The following is a 26,517-nucleotide window of genomic DNA, read 5'->3' as shown; positions in this document are numbered from 1 at the left end:
TTTTGAGACCATGCTTAAATACAGCAATATGCTTTTCTCAACTTGCAGATATTACAGAATGCTGGAAACCCCCTAGAGGGGTAAGTGTTAAAGCCATTAAACCTGTTAACTTTCTATTCATTACATTTTAAAAGGTGCAACATGTAACCATGTTTTTCAGCCAAGAGCAGACTTTTGCCAGGCTGCGTTTGGGATGTCCTCAGCAACCAGCTGTTTGCCACCTGCTAACAGGCATGGTCAGTTCATGGATTTTGTGGGCCATTTTTCTCACCTTGGCTTTGATGGCCAGGCACCTCCATATGCCACCTCCAGCTTCTATTTGGCACCTGACTCATGAATAGCTCTGGGATCTGATATATCCTGCCATTTCCACCTGCCTCAGAGGGGAGATCTCCTAATCTGTTCTGTATGTACTGGTGGTTTTGCAGCTTTTGTGCAGAAGATGTGAAGGACTGGCACGTTGCAGGAGGATTCTGTGAGGGGACACTGTGCAAGGTGTCCTTCAGGGAAGAATGGCTGTGGATGCATTTGGCAGCTGTGCTGCCACTGCCTCATGTCTCTTCTGAATCCAGCACCACTGTTCATCCCTGTTTATTCACTTCTTGCAACTTCCACTGCTCCACTCAAATCCTGGTTTGTGATTACCTCCCTCTGGTACACTCCCAGCTCTACATTTAGAGCTCACCTGACTCTGTGAGCCCATCCTAAATGTAGACCCAGATCTTCTGCTGGCCCTTCTTTGTTGATGGCTATGGAGATTTTTAGAAGCTCAGTTGATTTTTTTTTTTTAATTGATTTTTGCAGTTGGCAAATATGCTGTTGTTCTTCCTTCATCTTTCCACAAAACATGGTCACAGAAAACAGCAGGCAGCCAAAAGAATCTGGTTGGCAGCGTAAGCTGTAAGTCTATTAGCTGAGTACATTCCTCAGCAAAATATGGCAATGGCCATCTTTTCTTTTTTCTTTTTTTTTTTTCTTTTTTTCTCCTACTTTTGAAGTGTGTCTGAGAACCTGAAGTATCAGCAGGCCAGAATCAAAAGTTGTATCAGGAAATAGTTACCCAGGTCAGAGAGGCCTGGAAAGGCAAGAACTTTTGATCACAGGCATTACAATTGCTTAGATGTGCTCTAGAGTAAGAAATGTGGAGCAGGCAATTAAAAGATACATGTTTTAGGCATGAGTACAGTACTTGTTTACTTACATGGTTTGCTGAGCAGCCAGCAAGGTCCAAGGTTATTTTGGGCTCAACATGAGTAAGTGATCCAGGTATGAAAAATGAGGTAATGCATTCCAGGCTCATTTAAAACTCTTGGCTACACCACTGATTTTGACAAAGTGCCAACATAGCTTGACCTTAGCTCTGTGAAGGCCACTATTTTTTTTAACACCCTCCCTATAACAACAAATCTTCTGCATCAGCCAGAATATGTGAATGTAGGGAGCAGTGTTATTGGGAGGGTTGAACTCACTGGACTTCCAGTGATAATCAAACTCATAAAAAAGAGGTAATTTTACAGTAAGTGACCTGCTGAATTCAGGTACCCCAAAACAACAGCCATTATTTCTCGACTTATTTGTGGCATTATCAGTGTGGATGTAGCTCAGGTGAGGCTGACCTGATAACACGGAGAGGGTAAGCCCTGTAATTACTTCCCCATCCTGGATGCATAGGAAAAGAAGGTGGCAGGTGAATGTGCAGTCTTGTTGTGGCAGCCCCTGTTTTTCCATTGTAAACAGTGTTAATGGTCATGGTTGATTTTGGCAGCTCCCACTTTTGGGTATTTATCTTTTCCCTGCATAGAACTTGTCTTTCTTGGGGTAAAACCAGAGCTGGGAGTTCTTCTAGGCAGTAAGGCTTGGAAATTCTCCTTTTTCTCATGTCCTGCTGAGCAGACAGTGTCTGTGAAAGTTGAGCAACTGAGGGTGGTAGTGACTGGAGAACAGTAGCCACAACCTTATGAATTTTCTGAGCAAGTGAGCAAGGTAGCTGCCCTCTCCCTTTCCTTCTGGCCTATCCCAATCCCCTATAATATCCTGATGTTTGCACAGACTGGTGAGAGTGCTGCAGGGGAAGATGTAATTTTTGAGCAGCGATGCTTTTTCTTGGCTCCATGAACAGAAAGAACTTCTGGTTTGGAGGAAACAGCTAGTTAGTGAGCAGCATTAGCCTTGAGCTCCTCTCTTTTCTGTGTGGTTCTCTTGATGGGTCAGAGCCTACAGGTGAGCTTGTCAGTGATTCCTGGTCTTTCTTTCTCTGCCCAGATGCCTCTGAATTGTCCTTGTTCGATTACTGGAGTCTGTAGGCAGCTTGTGCAAGAACAGGCTTTGGAAGCATCTTACTGGGATATGTTTAGACAGCAAAGATTTGCCAGTCTACATCTACAGATAAGCTAACTCGTGCTGTGCATGACACAGGCTTTGCATTTAACCTCTCAGGTGTAGCAGTTTGCAGTAAAAATATCTAGGGCATTGCTGGTGTTTTGGCAGTACAGACCCCAACTACAGCCGGGGGACTCCTCCAGGCCCAAGGAGTGTTCTCTTGTGTGCATTTTGCTGCTGGCTGTGTTTTACCTGGCCATACCTGAAAGGTTTGCCAGGACTCAGCAGGTAGAAGGAGTGGGAAAACACCATACATTGGCAAAAGGCAATCACATTGTCAATCACACGGGAAAGAACGTTTTTTAACTGGTACTATGTTGTCTTTCTCATACTCCTGTTACAAGCACTCACACCGAAGAGGTGGAAAATAATGTAAACTTTTTTCTGTACTTATTTATTCATTTTTTTACTTCAATTTTCTTTGCTTATACTCTCACCTTCTGGAATGTGTAAATTATCAGGCCTCACTGCCACAAATGCTTTCAGAAAATGAATTTGAAAGCCATATGCACAAACACATGAAGAAAGTGAATAATTTTGGATATTCTTAGGTAGTCATGCCAGAAGTCCTTCTCCACTAGAAAACAGAAGAAAACCCATAGGATACTCACTTAGCTGTCCAGTACATACTGAACATCCAACATCATCAGGAAGACTGAATGTGACTGAGCCACAAAATGTGTAAAATTGCTTTAAAATAATTTTGAATAACAAATTCAAGACACTTGCAGCATGCTCATGAATATGTCAAAAATTAAACAAAAGATGACAAAATTGAAACATGAACGTGACTTGTAAATTCTTTCTTTGGTCCTAGTCATATTTCCTCGCTCACACGAACAAAATGAATGTCACTGAAATGCAATAATCTTCAAACAATGTGTTTATTTATAATGGTTTAAGAAGCAAATATTAATGGCTTTGTTTCAAGTGTGACTTGGGACTATGTCAAATGTTTTCTTTTACAGAGTAGATATTAGATGCCAGGACCTTCTCTTCTGATAATAATTCCTGTTGCTGCTTTCTTGTTAATTGTGTGTCAGATGTGGAGTGGCTCTAGGTCATTTAAAATCATACCATGGGGTGTGTGGGATGGTCCTTGTGTGTGCTGCAGACAGACCTTCCCTGCTGAAGCTCCTGAGCCACAGGGAGAATGCAAATACCCCATTTCATAGTGGGTTTGTGCCAGTTCTGCCGTGGAAAGCTCCAATTCAAACAGTGTTTATATGCAAGCTCAATATACCTGGAATTTTGGAACAAATGCCTTCTTGCTTTTAAAGCCTTTAGCAAAACATTAGCAGTGCTTTATAGTGTGATGCAAAGTACAGTGCCAAAACTCAGGATAACAAGTGTGTTTGAAAAACATTGAGCCTTGAACTAGGTTATTTATTTGTTAAAAAGTAAGAACAGAATGAAAAGAAAGGACAAAAAACTCACATGCAAGTATATTTGATGGTAGCTCAGACACATCCCTCTTTGGCCATGGGTTGGGCCAGGCCTGGGGATCCTTTCATTCAAAGGTTAATCTTTTACTATGTATGCCAAAGTGTAGTAAATTGAGGGAACATTTCTGTTTCCTTCAGTACCCTTTTAAAGAACTCAGCGACTGCTGAGGCAGACCGTGGCTAAGGATCTGTCCGTCCCATCCAGATCGTGTGCCAGAAAAATCCCTGTAGGCATCAGGAAGACATCAAAGGTTGAGCGGGGTTTATAAATAAGGCAGGGCGGCGTGGCCAGAGCTGGCAGCCGGCGCTGGAGCCCTCGGAGCTCATCCCACGCTCCCGCCGAGCCGCTCATCTCTGTTTATATGAGTAATGGAGCGGCTGGGGGAGGGGATTTGTAAGCACGGAGCGAACACTCAGTGTTCATTTTGTGTAAGACTGACATCCACACCACGTTGAGACTCCCAGCGACGTGGTGTGCAGTCACATGCTGTAGCATTCATGAGTACAGATATAAATCAGGCAGATGTTTGTCGACTGGAATGGGTAATAATTTCTTTCTCTCTTTGTTTGATTTTGCATGTTAGCCTCAGATGACAATTTCAGAATTGCTTTCTGCAGTACTTTTCAATTTTACTGGAGATAAATGGAGATATTTCTGTAGGGAGATATATGTATTTTTAGACAGACACAAATATGGACTTACTCCCATATGCACATGCATATATATCTACTCATACACATAGAGATTTTTTTTTTTTTTTACCTTACACCAGTTTTGGGGGAAGAAAAAGGATCTGACTTTTTATTTTAAACCCAAAGCTTTTCTTTTTCTCTGAACAGACCAAATATGACAGTGCTACTCAAACTATAAAATCAAATTAGCACCCTTTATTGTGTTTGCAAACTAATTAAAATGTAAAATGTCCTGAAACCACTGGCTTACTGTGTAACAAATGTAAGATTAGAAACAATTAGAAGACACTCAAGAGGTTTGTGATGTTTAGATTTCTGACATTGTTCTAATCATCCCTTTAAGTAATGAAAACAATGGTTACCTAAAAATTAAAGGTTTAAAGGAAATTATCTTATTTGGTACAGTCATTAGTTAATGACTGTTTATCATTTTAAATGTTGCCATAGTAGTCCAAGGCTGATTTTTAAATCTGAAAGCAGAGGGGACATGTAATAATGAGCAAACATCTGCTTCATCTATTATTTCTTTATATGATCATAATTTATGTTGTAATAGCACTATTGAAAGATGAGGGTGATATTTTTTATGATGATCCATATCCCATTCCTCATATGGCTCAGCACAGCTAGGATTTAGTCACTATGTTATTTCAGAGCTGTTTTATCTTAAGAATTGGACAAAACTGAAAGTGATTCACATTAATTTGTATGTGTGGTATGTAACCCTTATGAAACAATCAATCACTTATTTCAGTACTTGTCAACTTCCAGAACTAGTTGTTAAGGGGTTTTTTTGATCCCTTTCAAGACTCAGGGGTAATTTTTTTATTTTTTTCTTAAACTTTTTTAGAAAAACTTTGACAAGACTGACAGGATATATAAACGTTTCTTGGAGCTGTAAGGAATTTCAATATTTCAGAGCATTTCCAGTGCCAGATGTTTCCCAAAGTTGGAAATAGCAGTTAGTACTCTTGCTTGAAAATTAGAAATAAAGGGAGCAGGGTGATTAAAGTTGCCTATTAATATTAAATTTTGTTCTTTTTTGTACCAGGGAGAAATAGTTGTGCTTTCTCTCTGATTCCTTGGGAGACCAGTGTTTGACTTAATATTAATTAGTTATCTGAAAGTAGAATAGATTAGCCTTGGGGATATTCTATAGAAGTGTATAGTGTGTCAAGATGTAACCCATAGAGGACGGGAATCTCGTAATAAGCATTTACTGTAGACAGATGTGTACATTTCTGTGAGTGATTGTAGTGGAATTATTTAATATGCTTTTGGCTGTTAAGAATGCAGTATAAGACAATGTGCTCAAAGTGTTCTCCATTAATTTTCAGCGCCAAATCTTAAAGGCAGACCGCGCAAAAAGAAGCCATGCCCACAGAGAAGAGATTCATTAAATGGCATTAAGGATTCCAACAATAATTCTGAAAGCAAAGCTGTTGCCAAGGTAAATCACTTAATAATACTCTTTTCGGCACTCTCCTCTGTTTTAGGTACAACCCTGCCTTTGTTTCCCAGCATGCCATTTTACATTTAGAGTGTAACTTATTTTCTTGGGGAGGTAAACTTAATTTTTTTTCACTTTAAATCGTGCCTGTGTTCAAAGTTACCAGCAATTATAATCACCTAACAACCTAATGCTATCAGCTTGTTGGTAACTGGTAGTGCTTAAGCTTTCTTGGCATGTAGTGTTAGTTTTCACATTCTGTGACACACAAACATAGTGTGTGACAGTATCTAGGAATTAAAAATAAACCTGGGAGCAGCTCACCCTGTTACAATGTACTTCTAAATATAAGTTTGAAGATAAACAGACTATGAAACAAGAGCTGCCTCAGTAATGGTTTCTAAGAAGCAAACACAAAAGACATTACCCTGATGTTAAGATCTCAACACTTTTTAATTGGAAAAAAAAAAAGGTAAAGGCAGAGACTCAATATGAAAGTTTAAAAAAAATCTGAGCTGTTTCTTTAATACTTACTGCTGAGCTGCATGTTCCACAGTTTGCTGAATAGTGCATGCTTTTACAGAGTCTTCTGTATGTGCTGCAGTGCTTAGCCCATACTGCAAGTAAAAATTGGATCACTGATTAATGTTTATAGACTTAATCTCTAAGATATTTGTGGGTTTGTGTCTCTTCCTTAAAATATTTTAGAATGGAGTTTTTGTAGTATAAATTGCATCCCATTTTGTATGTTGTCTGAGTGGTTTTAGACAGGAATTTAGTTTTCTCTTAAAAAAAAGAGCAGCACAAATGGCTCCTTTCAAGATGATTTAATTAGAAACTCTAAGGTGCAAAGATGGAAAATTACTTAAAGCAATAGTTGATTTTTATCTGAGACAGAACTTTGTCGCTTATACTTTTAAGCTAAACAGCTAAAGAGATTTGCATATACCAAATTTTTACACCAGCTCCTCCCAAATCTTTTGTTTCAATAAATCAGATGGATGTGTATCTGAAAAACACTTCCATTGTTGTGACCATATCTTTAGGAAATACAGTGGATCTATAGATCCATTTGCGTTGGTATTGTTGTACACAGTGAATGTCCTGGGAGATTAGGAGGTTAAAGAGGTCAAGTAGGAGTGTTCTGCTCTCAGTTTCTCACAGGAAGGCAAATTAAATTCCACCTCCTCCTCCTCCTCCCTAGGAGTTCAGTTAAAATTGTGCCTTCTGTTGATGACAATAAAAGAGGCTGAAGTTCATGATGAAACTCTGCCCTTAAGTCATTGTTTCTCTTCTTTTTGTGCCCTATTGTGCTCAGTTGGAGTCTGTACTATCGTATTAGACAGGCATGGTAAGAGGTGATGGAGCCTGGTGTGTTGAGTTGCGGGGTCCTGCCAGATACTATAGAGTTTGTCTGAATGTTTTCTCTGTGAAAGAATGTGCAAAATCCGTTGTGTGAAAATGTCTCAATTTGCCTCAATTCCCCCTTCCCCCGAGCCATTTTTCATGTCAAAATATTGCCAGTGCACTGTGTCATGGACCATATTGTCAAAGCACCCCAGACTGTAGCACAAGTAGCTCTGCCTTTTCAGCACCTGATATATAGGTATTAGATAATTAAAAACAACAGTAACACTTCATACCAAATTGTTTATCCTCTCTGTTTATCTTTGAGTTCACACTACTAGTCAGATGGGAGGATATTTCAGATGAGAAGTAATTCCACCTATTTATCTAGTCATACTGTGCTCATCATTGTGCAGATATTAATAGCATTAATTATCTTGGCCAGCTTAATTTCATTATAAATAATAGACATGCTCATGATATAATGTCCTTGCATGTAGTCACACTGACTTCACTGTGGCTCTTCACATCAATCTGTGTCTCAGGGCTGTGGATACACTTCCCTGAGAGGGGAACAGTGAATCAAATCCTCCGTAGCGGATGTACTGTATTTTATGCAGACCCTGCCTCTGGAGAGGGAGGAGAAGGGTATTTGAGGAAGGGAGAAATAGAGATCCACCTACCATCTTGTCATTGCTGGGAGCTGTTAGGATGTGGTCATCTGAAGCTCCATGTTTGAGTTGACCATTGATTATCCTCTGTGAGTGCTCCATGTCTGGCTAATGCTGACAGTGGGTCCATGGAGAGCAGGATTGAGCATTGCTCATGTAAATGGAATTAATCCACCTGTGTCAGATGCTGAAGCATTTAGCAGTCCTGGCTAAATGTCTTGTCGCAGATAAAATCCCTTCTGACCAGAAATTGTGCTGCTTGCATTCTCAGATCCTGTCACTCAGTGTCTGCAGCAGTCTCATTTCTCACTGGTGGGGCGACGGCTCTGATGGAGTTGCAGTGGCTGAATGGTTTGGGTTGGGAAATGGCAGAAGGGGCATTCCAAAGGCTGTGGTTTTGAGCCTGTCAAGACCAATGCAAGCTGCATAGTTGTCATGACTTGCTGAATTTCATGTTCTCTACTGCCAGTGACTAGAAAGCTTAATTCTTAAAACCAAGTTCTCATCAGGCATGTTTGTCTTGAGCTATCAGCAGATCGTTTTGAGGATTTCACAGTTAACCTGACAAGGAAAAGTGTCTGGTTGGATAGGAACATTTCTGGGTCAATGCCAGTATAGGTGACTTGTTAGAAATGGAGTGATGGCATCACAGGTAGTGTGGTCCTGGACCTGCAGGTGCTGCCAGGGAAGATGGGTCTTTTGTGTGCCACTTCTTGCTTTTGCTCTCTCGATCTCTTTGGTGGTCACTGCATCAATTTTAGTGCTTCCTGGGGAAGATGCCAGGGGAATTCCCTCCACAGCTGAGAAAGGAATACAAGGCCATCTACTCCAGCAGGATCAGCTCTCCTGGAAAGGGATATATCAAGATCTTCCCTTGAAACACTCCTGGGACTCTGGAGGCTTTCATACTTGATGTGTCATCAGTACTGGACAGGCTTTTGGAACTTGTGGGCTCCAGCAGATGACCCTCATTGTACTTGCTTCGTCTTCCCAGAGAGTGTTCCCAATTTGAAGTGTGTTCTAATGCTTCTTAAAACTGGCTGATCTGACCATTCTGAGGAACTGAAAGGATTAACTTGTTAAACATGGAAATTGTCCCCAAATGAGTCTAATTACATCTCCTAGTGCAATTGCTGAAGTAAACCTCTCACTTCATTTGTATGGCAGGATCTGGGAAATTAGTTTAAAAGTTGCCAGGATATGCTTTTCCTGTGGCCACAGGTGGCCTGGCATGCTCTCAGAGCTGGAGATTTATTCTGAGTGCCTCGACCATTATCTGATGGAAACTGTAGAGTGCAGATCTGTTGTGGTCTGTGTTGTGTGTGACCTCTGTCAGGAGAAGACAAACACACAGTTGTATCCATGAGTGTTCACTGACCATTTGGTCATGGATCATCTACCTCTGATGGAACACACAGCAGGAGATGGTCAGATGTTCCAGACCCCATCTCAGTGCACCTCCATCTTATCCAGCTTAACCCAGCTGTGGCACTGGGTTTGTATTTTGAAGGAGAAGGGCCGTTTGTGGTGCTTGGAGAAAATCTGGTGTCATTCTCACTGATTTTGATATGTTTATGCTGGATTTACACTGGTGTTACCCAGAATGGCATTTGGCCCTTTTTGTTCTCATTAATCATTGGTCATGGCATTCATCCGTATTGCCTGTCAGATGGTGGGGAGGTTCCAGAAGTGAGGTTTGGGCCTCAAATGCTGAGCAGATGAAGCATTGTAGCCTTCACCAAAGCTTTGTTGAACCTGATACTGCTTGGAGTCAGCCCATTGCATTTTGACACCTCTGAATTCCACAGGGGCTTTGACCTTGCTTCTGTGTAGACAAAGAGAGGAAGGTTGTGTGTACCACAGGTTTTTCCCACTCCTGCTAGCTTTCTTAGTATTACTTTGCCTTTGTCTCCTTTAGGGTAGTATCCCTTGCCATTAGTTTGCTTGCACAGCTGTGAGCTTTGATTTCACTTAGAGTTCATGCCCAGGTTGTCTTTGTAAACATAGTTCTGAATTGTCTGGTTTGAAAAAGAGAATCCAAGCAAGTGGGTGACAAAACTGAAATATTGTTCCCAGGTCCAGTGAATTTGTTCCAAATTTGCAGCTCCAATTAGAAGTCCTAGAGTTATTGAAGTCATGCATTCCTTTTGGGAGTGTTAAACCAGTCTTTGGTGAAGCATTGAAACCTATGACAATGTAATCTAAACTTTGGAAGCTGCTAAATTTTTGTGAGATGCCAAAGTAAAAAAAGTCAAGGAATTACAGTACTGACCTGAAAAGTTGATGAGGAAGTCCAAAGTTCATTTAATATGAAAAAAAAAAACCCTGTTAGCTCCTCTGAGTTTTGGATGAAACCCATGATCTTTACAAAAGTTTAACCAACAAGCATATTTATTTCTGAAATGCAAAGGATGGTATCTTGTGCTGTAGGAAGACAACATCTCTTTGAACTGTGCAATTGGAGAATATCAAGCAGTACACTGGACATGCTTCAGCAGCAAATGATCAAGAAAAATCCCGCAGGAAGTCCATTTCCCAGTCCCTGCTGGGAGGAGTAAGCCTGTAACTCCAGTGGCCAATATTGGAGGTTTTTCAGCAGCATCAGTTGCCATGGAAAATCGTGACCACTTGTCCACTCTGCTTAGGAGCTACCATTGCTTTGTCCAGCATCTGTGGAAAACTGTGGAGCAGATCACCTGAACTCAGTACTCCCTGCAAAGTTAATACCTGGAACAGTATAAAGATTTTGCTTTTCCTGAGCCTGAAATGCCAGAGTATCTTTTATTAACATAAAATAACCATATTGTGGTTGTGGTCTTTCCAGTGATGTTTGTTGTTTGTTTACAAGCACTTAAATAATCCTCTTCATAGCAGTTGCTTCCAAATTGTCAACAAGTATCCAGAAAGCACCTGGTTTAGAAGTGACAGCTCTGAAGGAGGGTCTATGGGTTGCTTGACCAAGAACTCCTGCCTTCCTGCACAGCAGGATACCCTACTCTCCTCTGGTATCCTCCTGAAATACCATGATGGCTCTTAGAGCCTCCCTGCTCCCTCTGGGAGCACAAAGGACCTGTCTTGGATGGGGTACAGAACTACTAGAAAGCTCCTGACAGCACTCAGAAGCATTGAAGGGACAGTGCAAATCCAAAATACGTGTAACCATCTCCACTACCTTGTATTAGAGAACTTCCAGTATTTCATTGGAAATTTATTGATCCCATGGTCCCAATGTCTTGGTCATGTACAGATGTACAGCTTTTAAACATCAGGTTTCTGGGGGGTTTTTTTGGGTGGTTTTTTTTTTTTTTTAATACATATCTTAAGTGAACGCTCGATTTGTAATTTGCTTCATTCAGTGAGAGGATTATCTTCAAGAGGGACTGCAGGATTAAGCCAGTCTCACTGGGTGTTTTTCCTCATGTATGAACTGAGGAGAGGTGAAGTGGTTCCAATTTATTGATTTCCTGACTGGCACACATCTGCTGGGCCGTCCGGTGGGACACCTGGAGCTCTGGGACTTATATGTGTTGGGGATGCCAGTGTCTACCAGGAAAGTGTCCAGCTACCAGCCTCTCCCTTCTGCTAAATGCTGAGGGCTCAAGTTTAAGCAGATGCTCAAATACACTTGACTTGAGTCCATGCTACAGCAGAACCTCCACTCGTGTGCTGAGGGCTCTGCCTGGATAAAGCTTGCCATGGTTTGCAACTATTTTGGTGGGCCAAAGGAGAGAAAAATGTGTCATTTCAGAGCTGGCTGCTGAGCATTCCTGGAAGGGGCTGAGCGCCCTCAGCTCCAAGGGTTGTCTACGGGAGTTGACAATGCTCAGTGTCAATCCTGGAACAAGGGTTATTATTAGACTTGCTAATGGCAAGTGTATGTGAGAGATAGAAGCTGTGACATAGCAATGTATAGTCATAAAAATGCAGATCTGGAGAGCATTACCAGTGAGTTATAATGATTTAAAGATGTGGCTGTTTAAAAATGTTGTGACTAAGATTCAGAACAAGACATTTAGCTCTATAAATAGCTTCCTTTGTTTCCCCTCAAATACAGTCGCATGGTTTGGCCTTCATTTTTTTAAACAACCCATTCTGCTAGGAGAGGGTATTTATTCCTCAAGTGAAAATTAAAGGTTACCCAGATCTGATATGACATCTTTTCTTTTCCCAGGTAAAATGTGAGGCTAAGTCAGCTTTGCCCAAACCCAAGAGTAACAACAGCAACTGTAAGAAAGGCTCAAGTGAGGATAAATCAAAGATTGCCATAGGTGAAGAATGCAGAGCTGATGAGCAGGCTTTCCTTGTGGCTCTTTATAAATATATGAAAGAAAGGAAAACACCAATTGAACGAATACCCTATTTAGGTTTTAAGCAGAGTAAGTATCCTTTTTCTCACTTTATTGTTGACATTTTAGAATGGTTTGGCTTCTCTGGAGAAAGCAATTGCACACAAAGCCTATTTTAAAGCCTTATGGATGGGGAGGGACCATGTTTATCTCTACACATTTTGTAGTCCAGGCATTTTGCTGTCTTATGCCTAGATTTGCATCTCTTCCTTCTGGGGTAGTTGCTGCTGGATATTTATAGGTTTAAATCCACTGATTATGACTAGAAATAGGCATGTTGAAAACTCTCTAGTTTTCTGTTTTGTAAATCTGCAGCGTCTGTAATGCCTTTCTTCTGAGTTAATAATATGACGTATCTTTATTGTGCCCAGATGTTCTTTGTGAAAGGACAAATATTAAAGGAAGACATTTATAGGTGATCAAGAAAGGCACAAAAGGGATCATATTTTTAAGCCCCAAAATGTGTTTCTAGTTAATAAATTACTGACTTTGGAGAATAAAACCAGACTGTATCTGCTTAATACAGAATGCAGTCTTGAGAATTTCTTTGGCACGTACAGTTTGTAGTGCCACAGTCTGTAAATTATTGTACGTGGAGAAGATACAGTTGAAACTGAATTTTGCATTAATATTGCAGCACAATGTAGATCTTTCACAGTTTCCAACAAAAGCTGTAAATGGGGGAATTTCTCCTCCTTATCTATAGATTGAATGATACTTTATTTCCTTAAAGGGAAAACGCCATGGATTGAAATATTATTTACTCTAATTTATCTCCTAGATTAAAACCATGTGTTATTTTGATGAAGAATGTCAAACCTGTATGTTTTACATAACAATTTACATACCTAATAGCAATTGGCACTGATTGCAACAGGCCTCCAGCAGCCATTATAAACTTATATAACTCAGAATGATTACAGTGTTTGTCTGAAAACTGGCTGCTTGAAATGGGAGTAAAATTAATGTACTATGAACAGCTTCGTTGCATTATGCATTGATTCAGATTAAATCAAGGCCTAAGCAAAGCTCTTGATAGCTTTGAAGCAGTACAAGGTTCAATGAGGCTTTCAGAACATTTTGTGTTGAAGAAATTTTTTTTTCTCCCCCACCCCCCCATATTATTCTGCATTCCATCAAGCATGGAGACAGGGTGGGCTCAAAAGACAAGCTAAAGTATTATTTCTAAAGTTGCCCACTGGGGGTAGGGCCTGCTGCTAACATTTAGCTGAAATACATTGAAACTTGCCTGACATTCATTATGAAGTAGGGGCCTGATCCGTCAAATACTTAAATACCAAAAGTATGCCAAGAAGAGCAGAAATGTTTGCAGGATGGGGCTCTGTATTTGTCCAGCAAGGCTTGTGCAAACATTGCCAATACAAATTGGTTGTTGGGAAGAGGCAGTACATACAGTACAGCAGAGCATCTCCCCATGGAGAAGGAGATCCCATTCTCCATGGTCCGCAGCATTACTGCTGGCCTCAAGTATTTGTAGTGTGTCTGTTTGGGAATCACTGTTGGTGGAATTGTGCATACACCTTTGATAGGACTGACATGGATTTTTCTTCTAACAATTAATTGAGCTAAAATAAAAACTAAAATAAAATTAAAAAAAAAAAAAAAAGACACCAGCAAGCAGTGACCCCATGGGACAGGGGGCCGGGATGAAAAGCACGTGAAAGAGAAGTTCTGCAGGAAATAACAACTCTCTCCCAACACATCTTTTGAATTGAGTTGCCTCTGTGCTCTGACCCCACAGCCACAGGCAAGGCATAACCAGCCACAGCACAATTATTCCAGTAATGCTCATTCGTGCTCCATCTGGGTTCATTCACGCAGGGCCGCTAGAACGCAGCTTATTGTTCATTGATTATGGAGCCCATTATCTGAGCTGCAGTAAATATTGGATATTGTCTAATCAATAGGCTGCTCTGTGATTCAGTGTGTGGGGCTTGCTTGCTTGCTAATGAAACTGGTATTAAACAAATAATTAAAAGTAACATTCTTCCCAGTAAGTAATTTTTATTATCAAAGTTATGGAAACATGCTACAGTCATTATACTGTGTCTCTTATCAGCAAAGTCAAATGAGCCCATTACCTTTGTCTCAGTGTATTTTTCCAGTCCTGTTAAGGAATCTCTAAGTGTGTTCTCTTATATGTAATTAAAAATATATATAGTATGGGCTAATATTTACTCTTCAGATTATGTAAATACCTCTTTGGAAAATGTTTCACAGGAGCTTTTTAAGGGACTGTGAGCTTTTTTTTCTCAATTTTTCTTTTTTTAAAACTGTTTAATTTACATTTCTTTGAAATATGTTGGCTAATGCAATGCTTATCTAAATACTTATTGTCCCTCTAACAGTTAACCTTTGGACTATGTTTCAAGCTGCTCAAAAACTGGGAGGATATGAAACAGTAAGTGTTTAAGTAACTTAAATGAAATAATTGTGCAATCTAACTTTTCACTGTTAGGAAAAAAAATGTAAAAGCAAACAATCATTTGCTGCATTTTAGACTAGCTGTACTCATTGTGGGTTTATTGGGCCATTTTTGGAAATGGTCCCAATTAGTTCCAGATCTGGCAAAATTGTAAACTTGTCGTAAAAACTCCAAGTGGAAAACATATGTAACTCTTCTCTGTCAAGGAAATTAGTTAGGTCTGTAATTTTTTCCCATGTTGAGAAAGGGCTATTATTGTACAACAAGCCAAGATTGCATAAAAGAAATTTCACTTGGCAACATCCCTGACATCTGTTCATGTCTAATATGGGAAACGTATTAAAGGCTTTCAAAAGTAATCAGCATTGTCCATTAAGGAATAGTATGCTGCAGAATCTTCTCTTATTCCAAGTGTAAAAGATCTTTATTAGACAAGGGTCAGTACCACATAAACAGGAAGTTATCAAAGTAATTCAGAAAAGTCTCTGACACTTTTTATCAGCTAACCATATCTGACGAGAGCAGTTTATTTTTAGCTCACAGGAAAATTTGATGGCCACGGATTTTACAGCATGTATTTTGAACCAATAAAATATTAGAGCAACAAACTCAGATTAAAATCTTGAAATGAGAAGAAAGAGCCGCATTAATATGGCACATCGAGATGACATCTGTAATAAAAAAACAATTGACATAGGAAGATGTCGTCACTGGAAATATTTTCTTCGCACACAATGATCAGATTAAGTTGTTCAGTTCCTGCCACAGTTAGATGAAAGAAATTATTTTTGCTTTGTTTATGAAGTAATCTGGGACATATCTGTTCTGTAGAGAAATGACAAGAAGAAATGCACTATCAAGAAACTGAAAGTCATTTGAACCAAAAGGCAGAACTCACTGTTTTCCCTCCATGCAATAAAGCACATTGCTCTGTACATCAGCAGCCTGGGCTGGTTAGCATGGGTGGGCCTGGGATTTTGTGAAACGTGAAATCTAACATTCTTTAAAAAAATATATGCTTGATTTGGCTTTTACTGTTGCTCTATCTTTCATTAATCAGCACATACCATGCTTATGTACAGGGGTGTGTGTAGGCGTGCTCATGGGTATGTATGAATGAATAGCTACCATAGATAGATCGTTACAGCAATTATGAGCAGTAATTGCTTGAGTTGTAAAGTGCAACGAAAATGAGGGCTGAAATCTTGAACTTGATCCAGAGCACCAGGGAAGGCCAGGAGGGAGATTGAAGGGAGAGTGGCGTGTTCAGAGTGCTCAGGAAGATGAGCAATTTTCACAGCAATGTTTCAGGTTTGCTTGAGGGGACTGAGTACAGAAGCAGGGATGCCAAAGAGGTGGCTTGCTGGAGAGGCCTGAGTTTTAGTGCCAGAGGGAGAGGGATGGATTTAGATGAGCTGGAGCAGGTGAGCCTCTATACCTGAGGGGGAGCAAGAGCAGGATCGTGAATTTGTGACCACAAGGCAGGTTTGAGAAAGGTCACAGGATCAGAGGGGAAGGATCACAGCCAGAGTAGCTTCAGTCCACACTTGTCTCTAAGCTCCTGTCCTTTTCTCAGTGACAGATGTTCCCTGTTGTTTAGGGGCATTTGTCACCTTGAATGAAAATGTACCAGCAGTGCTTATTCTTCATAGAGAGTAACCTAAGCAATTGCTTCCTATTCAGTAAATGGCAAGGCAAGCACAACTCACACCCTCTGACATGACCATGAGTCCAGCTTTCATTGGAGAGTGCCTGTGTCTGAAATGATGGGCCTGTCTTGTTTCTATGATGTGAGTGGCATCTGTGCTCTTTGCAAGCAAGCTGAAGTTGGGAGGACTGTTGTGATGCAATTTAAGTTGTATATGGAGCATGAGGTTTTGTGACCTCATTCTCTTCTGTTAACAGTCTCATCCTTGATATGGATCTGCCTTTGATTTAAATTCCCTGAGTGTCATATTGATAGCTGTTGCAATACTTTGACCTGTGCACACCCTGGGATTTATTGTTTTATGGCCAGTTGATATGCATTGAGTTTGCCAACTGCATTAGTTTGTATATAGTTTATAATGGCAAACACTGCTGAGAAGCTTTTCTGTTTTATTTGTTTCATTTTTCACAAGTCAGTGGATGATAGGGGTGACATGGACCTCAGTTATCAGTGTTAGGATCTTAGGCCAGTCTACTTAGATGCAGAAATTTCAAGTGAGTGCTTTAATTCAGTGTTGAGCAGAAGACAGCACTCTCATACACCGTGCCACCATCTATTGATGAGGAGAAGTTGTGGAGTGCAAGTGTGGCCTGTCCTGTTTAATATGCTTTTATCTCTATGGCCCCTTCCATCTGACTTAAGCAAACCATTACAAGGGCTTCATAATCTTTAACTAGTTTTAAAATTTCACAAGTTAGTGCTTTGTGCACTGAGATAGAGGTCTTTTCTCGTGGAAGTATTGTAAAGAAAATGATATTTAAAAGTAGATATTTGACTTCAACATGTGACAGCCATTTTATGAACAGGAAATAGATAAAAGATTGCTTAAAATGACATATGGAAACCTAAAGTAGTCAGATGACAATTTTTTAAGCAGCATAGAAACCTTCCCAGTTAAAGCAGTTGCAAACTTTACATCCTTTTATTTGGCAGAACAATTATAGTCTGCCCATTTTTAATTTTATCCACTGCCTTGTCCACTTTTTTCATATATAGGTGTTTTGATGCAGTCTAAAAAACATTATTGAACAACAAGAATGAATCGTGTGGTGGTTTTCAGCTTCTGCACAGATTCACAGAAGATTTTTGCTATATTTTTGAGTCCAGTCCTGTCAGTTAAAGATCTAAAAGTGACTGAGAACAGACAGGAATTGGATTTGAGATGCAGAGAACAACTTTCTTAGCCATCTGACTTTCCCCCTGGGGGAATGGATCCAGTGAGGCTTGACAGAGAGCATTACCTTTGTATCTGGGATATACATACAGGATATCTAATAGCGTCAAGTCATGACCATGTGTCATATTTAAGTGCTCTCCATTTCAAATACTTAGGAGAGTCATTTCTCCTCCATTTGATTACTAATTCTTAGTTAGTTGTCATCTATAACTAATACCACACTCCCTTGTACTTGTTGTTGAACAAGTCTTAATAAAAACAGCAATCCATACAAACTGGTTTAAGACTGTAACAGATGAAGCTGTCTCTTTGTAGTTCGTGGAATCATATTTCTCTTAAACAAAGATATGTGAGATGAGCATCTTTGTTACTAATAATAGGAGAGTGCATTGGAAAGCACTCTCTATAGCAGACCTTCACAGTGTGAATTATTTAAAATGTCCCCAAATCACTGGATGAAATATGAGACAATGCCATGTTGTAGGGGACTCAGCTGCAGTGGCATTTAACAGCCATGGCCTAGAATTTTCTCAGTCACCCTAAGTCAAGTGAGTAAAAGGTGCAGAAGTTCATAGATTGGAAACTTCCAGGACTTTCCTAAAGAGTTGTCCTTGGCAAATTATGAAGTAGCATTTTTTCCTTTTGAGCCAACATAAAAGGAGTGCCTTGGCATGTTTGCAGAAGGCTGTTCTGCTGAATGGACTCTACCTGGAGATGTCTTAGAAAGATAAAGGATTAAAAGAAAATAGGTGGAGCTTAACCTTCAGTATGTAGCAGCTTAGATTTTGCCAAAGGTCAGTGGGATCCCATTTAATTGCTGCCTCCTGGAAGCAACAATTAAGTGCTTCACTTTTTAAAAATTAGTGATTGATGCATACATCAGTCCTGTGTCTAGGCAGGCCCAATGAAACTGGTATATCAGTGGAATGCAAAGCTAACTGGGTTTGTTTCATACAGAACTAATTCCCAGAGCTCTGAAGAGAGCTGTGAACATCATGTACCATGACCAGAAAATCCCCCATTATGTTTGCAGCAGGAAATAAGCAAGAAGCCTTTCACAAGGAAGGGAGCTGGGAGGTAGAATTGCAATGCAGAAGACCTTAAAATTTCTCAAAGCAGAAGACACCATTAAAAGCATATTTGTAAGCAGTCTTCTGCTTTAATAGATAAAATCATTACTTTTATTTCTTTTTTCTTGACTACCAGTCACTGACTGCATAATACTGTGCTTATAGGAACCAGATCAGATGTGCTCTTACATCCCTAGACAGGCCAGTCTCTGTGCTCAACTCGGATTTCTCTTGGTTGGGGAAGATTTCACAGAAGTTTTCAAAGGTGCTGGCTTCCAATGGGCCCAGCACAAGGATTTTGAAGTGGGAAGAACTTGTATGAGAAAGGCCCTCAGTTTACATATGGTCAGTAGGAACATCCAGCTTGAGCAGTCCTGCCCTGCATGACAAGAGTGCACTTTCCTCAGTGAAGCATTTTGTTCAGATTGTTTAAGGATGTAATTAATCCGTTCCTTTAGTCCTTTGAAGTTTATTAAGCATAAAAAATAAACTTTCCAGAGCAGGGGAAAACTCAACCCCAGGCTTTGTTAGAATAACAATTGTTTCAGGGAATGTCAAATTTAAACTCCTTCTGTGGGAGGGCACAACTCAGTTAATTGCTTAGGAGCTCTGGTCCAGTGCAGATGTAGAATTGGATAGAACTGGGCAAATGTTTGTGAAAATACTATTATTCTAAGCAGCTTAGAAGAAAGAGACACAAAAAATGATCCACAGACTTCAAAGGGATTCACTTTTCCCCTTAGTTATGTTTACTAGTGTTCCAGCTTGAGTATCAACTCTTGAGTCAGCTCATGGTAAATGAGACTAAGGCTCTAAAGCTCTCCTTTTGAAAATGGAGACCATGCTTCTTAGTCACATCAGGATGATTATAAGGGGGACTTACAGTAGTCCTCCTGCTAACTAATCCTTGGCTTTCATTTAAAGTTTCTGCTCAGCATCACTGTTCTTAGCCAAGGTTTCAGGTCCTGGACAGCCTTGCAAGCTCAGCCAGGTTGTGCTTGCCAGAGGGCCAGAGCACAGACCCCAGAGCAGCTTTGTGCACCTTCATTCCCCCATCCATGAGCCTGCCAGAGGTTTGCTTGGAGCAGTCCTCAAGGGATCTGTGATTTTTTGGGAGCTCCAAGAAGGCAAGGGCTGGCTGGCAACACATCTGTCCTGTCTGTCCTGAGGAATGGTGGAATGTGGGAGGCAGGACCAGAGGTAGCTTCCCATCCAGGCATTCCTTCACAACAGGATACCTGGTCCAACTCTCATTTGACTTTTTGGGTTGCATAAGGAGCATCCATTCATATTCTCTGGATGTGATGTTCTTTATGGCTCATTAGGACTCCGGTTCTTCACTTTTGTAGTAATAATAAGAAATGTGGGTAGCCTGGGGAAGGGACAGCATAAGAACTGAAACAAAACAGACTTAGTTATGAACCTTATCATGAGATAAGTGTTTGATTTGTGTTTAAATAACTTTTTTGGGTGGAATTTATCCTTGAATTGCTTGAATCCTTGTGCTGGTAGTCTTTGGGCTTATTATAAAAGATAGAAAATAAAATCAGGGAAGTCAGTTCATTTAGCTTTATATAAGGTTTAAGATAAAACACCTTTTTTTTTTTTCCCCCCAAAGTATCTATAGGTGCAAACTATGCTCAAGTGCTAATAGTGAGTTAAAGCTACTGCTGTTTTCTGGAGAACTCTGCAAATAATAAATTTGAAGAAATTGTGACATTATCAAGTGATAAGACTCCAGCCATGCTTTAGGCTTTGGAGAATAATTTCTGCAAAGGAAGGATTTTCCCTTTATATTGAGCGAAACAGAAATATCTCTTACCCTGTAATATTTAATGATGGTAGCTATCTCCTCTTGTTTAGATTAAAATTACAGGCCTCAGATTGCAAGTTGTAATATTTGTTCTCTTCTGATTGCTGCCTTTAGCTCCTCAGTAAATGCCATTGACTGCTCTGTGGGTAATTCCAAAGAAGCCTCCAGGGCTGAATATATTAAAATCCATGGCATTCCACAGCAAATGACAAAATTCTCCCCAAATTGCCCCCACCAGTTTTCTACCGGCTTTCTTTATGAGCTGCAGGCAAACAAGGGTGATCTGTTGTGCTTGTCCTAGTCCTGTTTCTCTTCCTGTTTTAAATATAGCAGAATATATAAAATAATGAAGTGGTATTCAGAAACAATCCTTTTGCCAGGTCTTCCATCTGTTATTCTGTATAATCCTAATTTCTGTACAAAAAAAGCCCAGAACCATGGTATGCAACTCAATATGTTACAAGATGTTTATTTTCATCAGCATGGTCCAATAAAGTACACAGCTCAAATATTAACATTGGAGTACGTTAAAATTTCAGTACTATTTGATCTGTATGTTTTACAGATATAAATGGATAAAAATAAACAGCTTGTAACATATATAGTTACGGACTATGGTTTTGTGGATTTACAGAATTCTGTGGTGGATTTGCGTTTTGCAGCAGATTTATTTTCTCTAATTCAGTTAAAATAACTATGTAATCATTATTTGTGCTGAATATGGTTTGAGCTTCATTTTCCTAATTCACTGTGGGATTTGTCTGCATAACTTCTGATAGTTAATGACCCTATATTGATTGAGATTCTTTTGTGAGTCTATATTGTTTGTGACTTGATAATGAATCAGTCAGATCACTCAATTTTAGAGAGAAAGAAAATAGACATTGTGTTAACTTACCAAAAAAAAAAAAAAACCCACCCAAAGCTCTGTGTACTCTATATATTCTGTTGGGGCTTTTATAGTGCTCGTAGTACATGCTGTTCTGAAAGTGTCATATGTGCATTTGTTGTTGTGAAGTCAAATGCTGTAGAATCTGTAAAGATGCAAGATTAAATTTTCCATTGCCATTTTTACAGATAACAGCCCGTCGACAATGGAAACATATTTATGATGAATTAGGTGGTAACCCTGGAAGCACAAGTGCTGCTACATGTACTCGCAGACATTATGAAAGGTAAGATAACAAATCTGAAATGCTTGTTTAATAATGAAAAAATGAATTTGGAAAGCCTTCAAAGCATTTTATAAGGAATTAGAGAAAAAGAGAGTGAGTCTTCTTAAAAATTTAGTAAATAGTTTCCCAACAGTTTAGTCAGATAATCCATTCTGATTTAAACCAGAGTGTCTGTCTCTAGTGACTAAGTAAATAAAAAAAGCATCTGATTTTTCTTTGGTATAGATCTTAATTTTTGCAACAGTCTTCCAGTTAAAGAAGCTGAAAAACTGAGGAAAACATACTCAAGGAAAAATAAGAAACAGCAGCTAATTGATGAAAACACTTGTCTTCTATCATTTTTTAGGAATACCAATTAAGCAGATTGTGGTTTTGATCAAAATAATGGGGTGACCCATAATGCAGGGTGCTGTTAGTGTTGTAGGTCATGCTGAGCATTGCATTCCTCTTCTTCATGGCATTCCTTCCCTCCTCCCTGCCTGCGAGCTGCTGCCAAACACTCTTTCTCTGCAGCCATTGTTGCTGGTCAGAACTGTTGAATTCTTATTCTTCCCATGTAGATAATAACTTCCAGGGCTTGTGAAGCCAGAACACATTGAATAAAATGCTGGAGCTGGAATGTTGTTTTGATTTGGTTTTTAGAAACAACTGTTGGGGCTTTTTCTTTTCTTTTTTCTTTTATCTTTTTTTTTTCTTTTTCTTCTGTTTTTGGTTTGTTGTTTTTTTTTCTTAGACAAGCAAATGTGAATAAAAGCTCAGCAATTTTCGGCTCAGATAAGTAAAATTCAGTCTCTTGTTCCTGGGCATAAACAAGTTACTTTGCTGGGCTCAGGAGGAGATTGTACTTGCCCGTGCAGAAGGTGGCACAGCAGAGCTGTGTTCAGTGGGCACTTTCTCTCCTTATCTTAGTGCCTGATGTGTCAGCCTCTCAGAGAGACATACTGCCATCCTCATGGAGGGTGGGGCATTTGATCATGCTCATTTAAAGGGGACATCTCCAGCAGAAGGGCTTGGGTGCACAGAGGAGTTGCATGTCATGAATGCCGTTATAAATGTTAGAAGCTTTCTGGAGACTGAGCCAAACAGAGAGTGAAGTGAGTTGCTGTGCATGTCAGATGGGGCTTTTCCCTGCCTTCATGTTGCAGACAAATGTTATAGATTGTTTTATTGACTCATCAGATTGTGGGTATTCAGCTCTTCCACCCCCATCATTATAGTCCTGAGAGTCTCAGAGCTTCGTCTTGCACCCAAGCCAGCTGATGGGTTTCCAACTGGCCGTGTGGCTTTTCCCTTGCCAGATGTTCTGTGGGGGATGTTATTTGACAGAGGAGACCCAGGCACACACAAGCATTAGGTCTCTGTGGGTTTGGGTTGCAGAGGGAGCCTTGCTGAAACCCTGGAGTCACTGAGAGAGCACATCTCTTGTAGTTGTGGAAAACTAAATGAGCCATTCACAAATACTCCATGAACCCCTTTCTCTCTCTTCTGCTTTCCTGACAATGTTCAATGCTAGTGGTTTGGGTGTTTTTTAATATGTCAAAGCTTTGCATTGCACTCCTATGCCTAGAGACTTGTGTATGACTGACTCAGCAGTTACTTGGGTATGCTCTGAAGTGCCACAAAACCCATTGTGCTGTCTTGAAAACCTAAACAGTCCTGATGCCTTCCAAATTGAAAAGCCTTTCCAGGCTACCCAAAAGCAGTTCTGCTTGACTTGACCTGGTCTGAGGAAAGTGTCTTCTAGTTTATGGTTAGATTGGTCTTAATACACTGAAGAACTCAAATCTGAGTTCATGGATGCCAGTCTATCATGTATTTCTGTATAAGGTCTGATATGAGGCAGCATCTGATTTTCCACATCCCTGGCAGGCTTTCAAAAGATGACATTTGGAGTAAAAAATCTTGCAGGATTTTCAGGTTAGCCCTGAGCTTACCTAAAATGTTCTTCACTAAATCTGTTCTGAAAAACCGAAACACGTATAAAAAACCTCAGTAACTCATACAGTCTCTACTTTTCTAGTGTTAGATGCTCTTTTTCCACTACAGGAAAGCTGTATGAAGCCTCAGACTTGAAAAAAAGTAAATTAAATTGTCATGGTTTGTTTCAGCGGTAATTCTAACTACAGCACCTGTAAATGTAATGCTCATTTATAGGCAAAGTGCTCAGGTGACATTTAATCTAAATCTAGAACTGTAGTGCAGGAATACACACGCTCATGATTCAGTACACACATACATTTTCAAACTTGAAACTGTACAGCTGTACAGCTAAACTGGAAATTGAATTATCTGGAAAGCAAATGCTGAGTGAATCTCCTGATTTTTCCTTTCTGAATCCCAGTGGCCCTTCCTTGCTTACTGGAGGCAGAACAGGCAGTTCCCTGACTTCACTGGCCCTGGTGCTGTTTGACTTAGCCTTGCCGTTCAACTCTACAACTGGATCTCAAGGGCATCCATATTGTGTTAACCAGCTCTCTCCCAAGAGGAGCTACTGGCTGTTTGCATCAGCTTTAGCATATCAAGGCTGTGCAGGTGGCAGCCATCTTTCAGTGACGTCCTTGGGATGCTGAGGAGTGGAATGGTACATATGTCCCAATTCAGGCATTGCCATCCCTCCTTCCTGCCCTCTCCTGTTCCTCTTTGCAAGGTGGAGTTTCACACACAATTTCAAAGGCTGAAAAGAGAGAGAGGAAAAAAAAAAACCAACATTAACAACAACCAACCAACCAGCCAACGAACAAAACCCAAACACAAAATACAAGCACTGGAGAGGGCAAAATTGTCTCTCTGTCTGCCAAATTCAATGAAGAAATACTACTTTCTGTAAAGGTGTTTATAACCTGTGCAAAGCTACCATGTGGCTACAGATTCATGGTACAGTGGATGGCAAAAGCTGGAACAAAGCCAGTTTTAAAGGTTTTGGGGAATGTGTTGCTCTGCACCCTGCTCTTTGGAACAGGGTCTGTGGTGGTAGCTGCTGGTGTGCTGTAGGTAGGTAGAGTGCTTCAGTTGGGGCAGTGTTGTCTTTGTTTCTCTGGTAAAAGGGAAAGAAAGGGTTTGTGTGCATTTTCAGCTGATTCATTTATCATTAATACAGTTCCTGTTTCCAGTAACTGTTTTCATTTTAAAATAAGGCAAGGCTGCCAGTGTTTCAGTAAGTGTTATATTATATATTAGTTAGACAACTTCTGTTTTATTAATGAGTATAATAATGAAAGTGCAGGTTTCTGAGTAGAAGCAATGGGTGTTTTTATTTAAAGCATAGCAGGCATCCTATAATGCCAATGAATGCGTTATTGTCACTGTAGGCATGGCTGGTCTGGACCTGCCTCTGATTGGGTTATTCCAAATAGGCCCAAGCACTTCATAAAAATGTCTTTGTCAGCCTAGTTTTCCTTCCAAACCTATTCATCTCTGTCAGTTTTTAATATTAGTACCAGGCTCTTGGCTATAGTCCATTAGTACTGTACTTAATTGCTCATGTTACAGATGATTACCAATATAAAAAGCATTAATGTTTTCCCATCATGGGACTGTTGCTCTGTGCATGACTTGGACTGTACAGAGCTTATAAGGTGTTGTTGTTTTGGTCGTTACTGTCTTCATTGATGTTCCTCTAATGATCTTTCACGATCACAGAAAGCCAGAGGTGCGTGTGGTTGGTACGAGCTGATTCAGCCTACAGCGTTCCCTTGAAACTCTCTCAGCCCTTGTCAGTACCCTGCATCTCTCTCTCGCTTATCAAGAAACCCTCAGAAACGGCTCCTTTTCTGCAAAGCACTCTGCCCCATGCTGTCTTCCCCTAATAATGCAGATGTGGTTTTCACATGCAGGATTTGAGGTTTCTTTTCGCTTTTACACAAAACACATGATCGTCAGCTTTAACTTTCTGGCATGAGCAGTAGGCTGTGTTTTTGCACTGCTGATGACGTTGTTGTCAGGGATTTTTTGTAAACGCTACAGTGCTGCTCCCCTTCCCCTCCCCCCCCAAAAAACCAACCAAACCAAAAAACCCAGCCTGCTTGTTGGCAAGGTATAAAAAGTTCCCAATAAAATACATTGAACAAAACAGAAATACTAGTAATTACCTGTTGGGGCCTTTTTCTGTCTCCAAGTCTGGCTGTGATTCATCTTGGTTTCCTCCAGAGCAAGTCCTGTGCACGGGCTGTGCACAAACGCACATGGGCTGGGGATTTGTGCTGTGCAAGGGCATGCAGTAGCTCTCCTTGGCTTCTCTGGTGGACAGACCTGTCTGTTGGAAGGTGTCATGGCAGGCAGCTGCATGGTACCATAGACCTGTGGCTTCCTGGCCTCTGTGGGTGCTGCAGGAGACTGGGCTTCCTTGGGATCTTCAGCAAGGATGGACCCAGAGAACCCCATGGCCCAAGTCCTGCTCTTCAGCAGCACATCTCCTGTGCTGGCCCTCACAAGTTATTAGCATTTAGAAAACCAGTCTGGCCTGGGCAGACATGGCTGGAGAGGGATTTATTAGGCCTTGTGCTCTCACTAAATTAAGACAGCTGAGTGGGAAAGTATTCTGCAGAGACACAGCCACCTGGAACTTGAGGAGCAGATAGGTGAGATGGGTTGTATTTCTTCACAATGGGGCAGCAAGTGGCTTTGCCCACACTTTGGACAATGACCTGCCGAGGGTTTTATTTTGCTGTGAGTGTGGCCCCTGGGTACTTGCACATCTGCCAGGGAACTAAACTTGAGGAGATGCAGTGCCTTGTACAGTTCAGAGCCGATTCTGCCATTTTTCTTTCTAAATCTCTCACATAAAAATTATATATGATC

General features: G+C 40.4%; 1 protein-coding gene across 4 annotated transcripts in view; it reads left to right on the top strand.

Annotated features, from left to right (window-relative positions):
• The window catches only part of ARID5B (AT-rich interaction domain 5B), a 117,291-nt gene that overhangs the window by 73,150 nt on the left and 17,624 nt on the right, over positions 1 to 26,517 (top strand). For 3 of the 4 annotated variants that reach the window (XM_059851123.1, XM_059851125.1, XM_059851121.1), the window contains 4 exons: positions 5,855 to 5,967; positions 12,157 to 12,361; positions 14,701 to 14,753; positions 21,623 to 21,720. In XM_059851123.1, the coding sequence (XP_059707106.1) occupies positions 5,855 to 5,967; positions 12,157 to 12,361; positions 14,701 to 14,753; positions 21,623 to 21,720 (469 nt within the window). The remainder of the gene's footprint in view (positions 1 to 5,854; positions 5,968 to 12,156; positions 12,362 to 14,700; positions 14,754 to 21,622; positions 21,721 to 26,517) is intronic. The other variant, XM_059851124.1, reaches the window with a different exon arrangement.

Source organism: Haemorhous mexicanus, chromosome 7 (assembly GCF_027477595.1).
Source record: "Haemorhous mexicanus isolate bHaeMex1 chromosome 7, bHaeMex1.pri, whole genome shotgun sequence".
In the NCBI taxonomy this organism is placed as follows: domain Eukaryota; kingdom Metazoa; phylum Chordata; class Aves; order Passeriformes; family Fringillidae; genus Haemorhous; species Haemorhous mexicanus.
The sequence above is the reverse complement of the archived record's forward strand: the minus strand, read 5'-3'. Positions and strand labels throughout refer to the sequence as shown.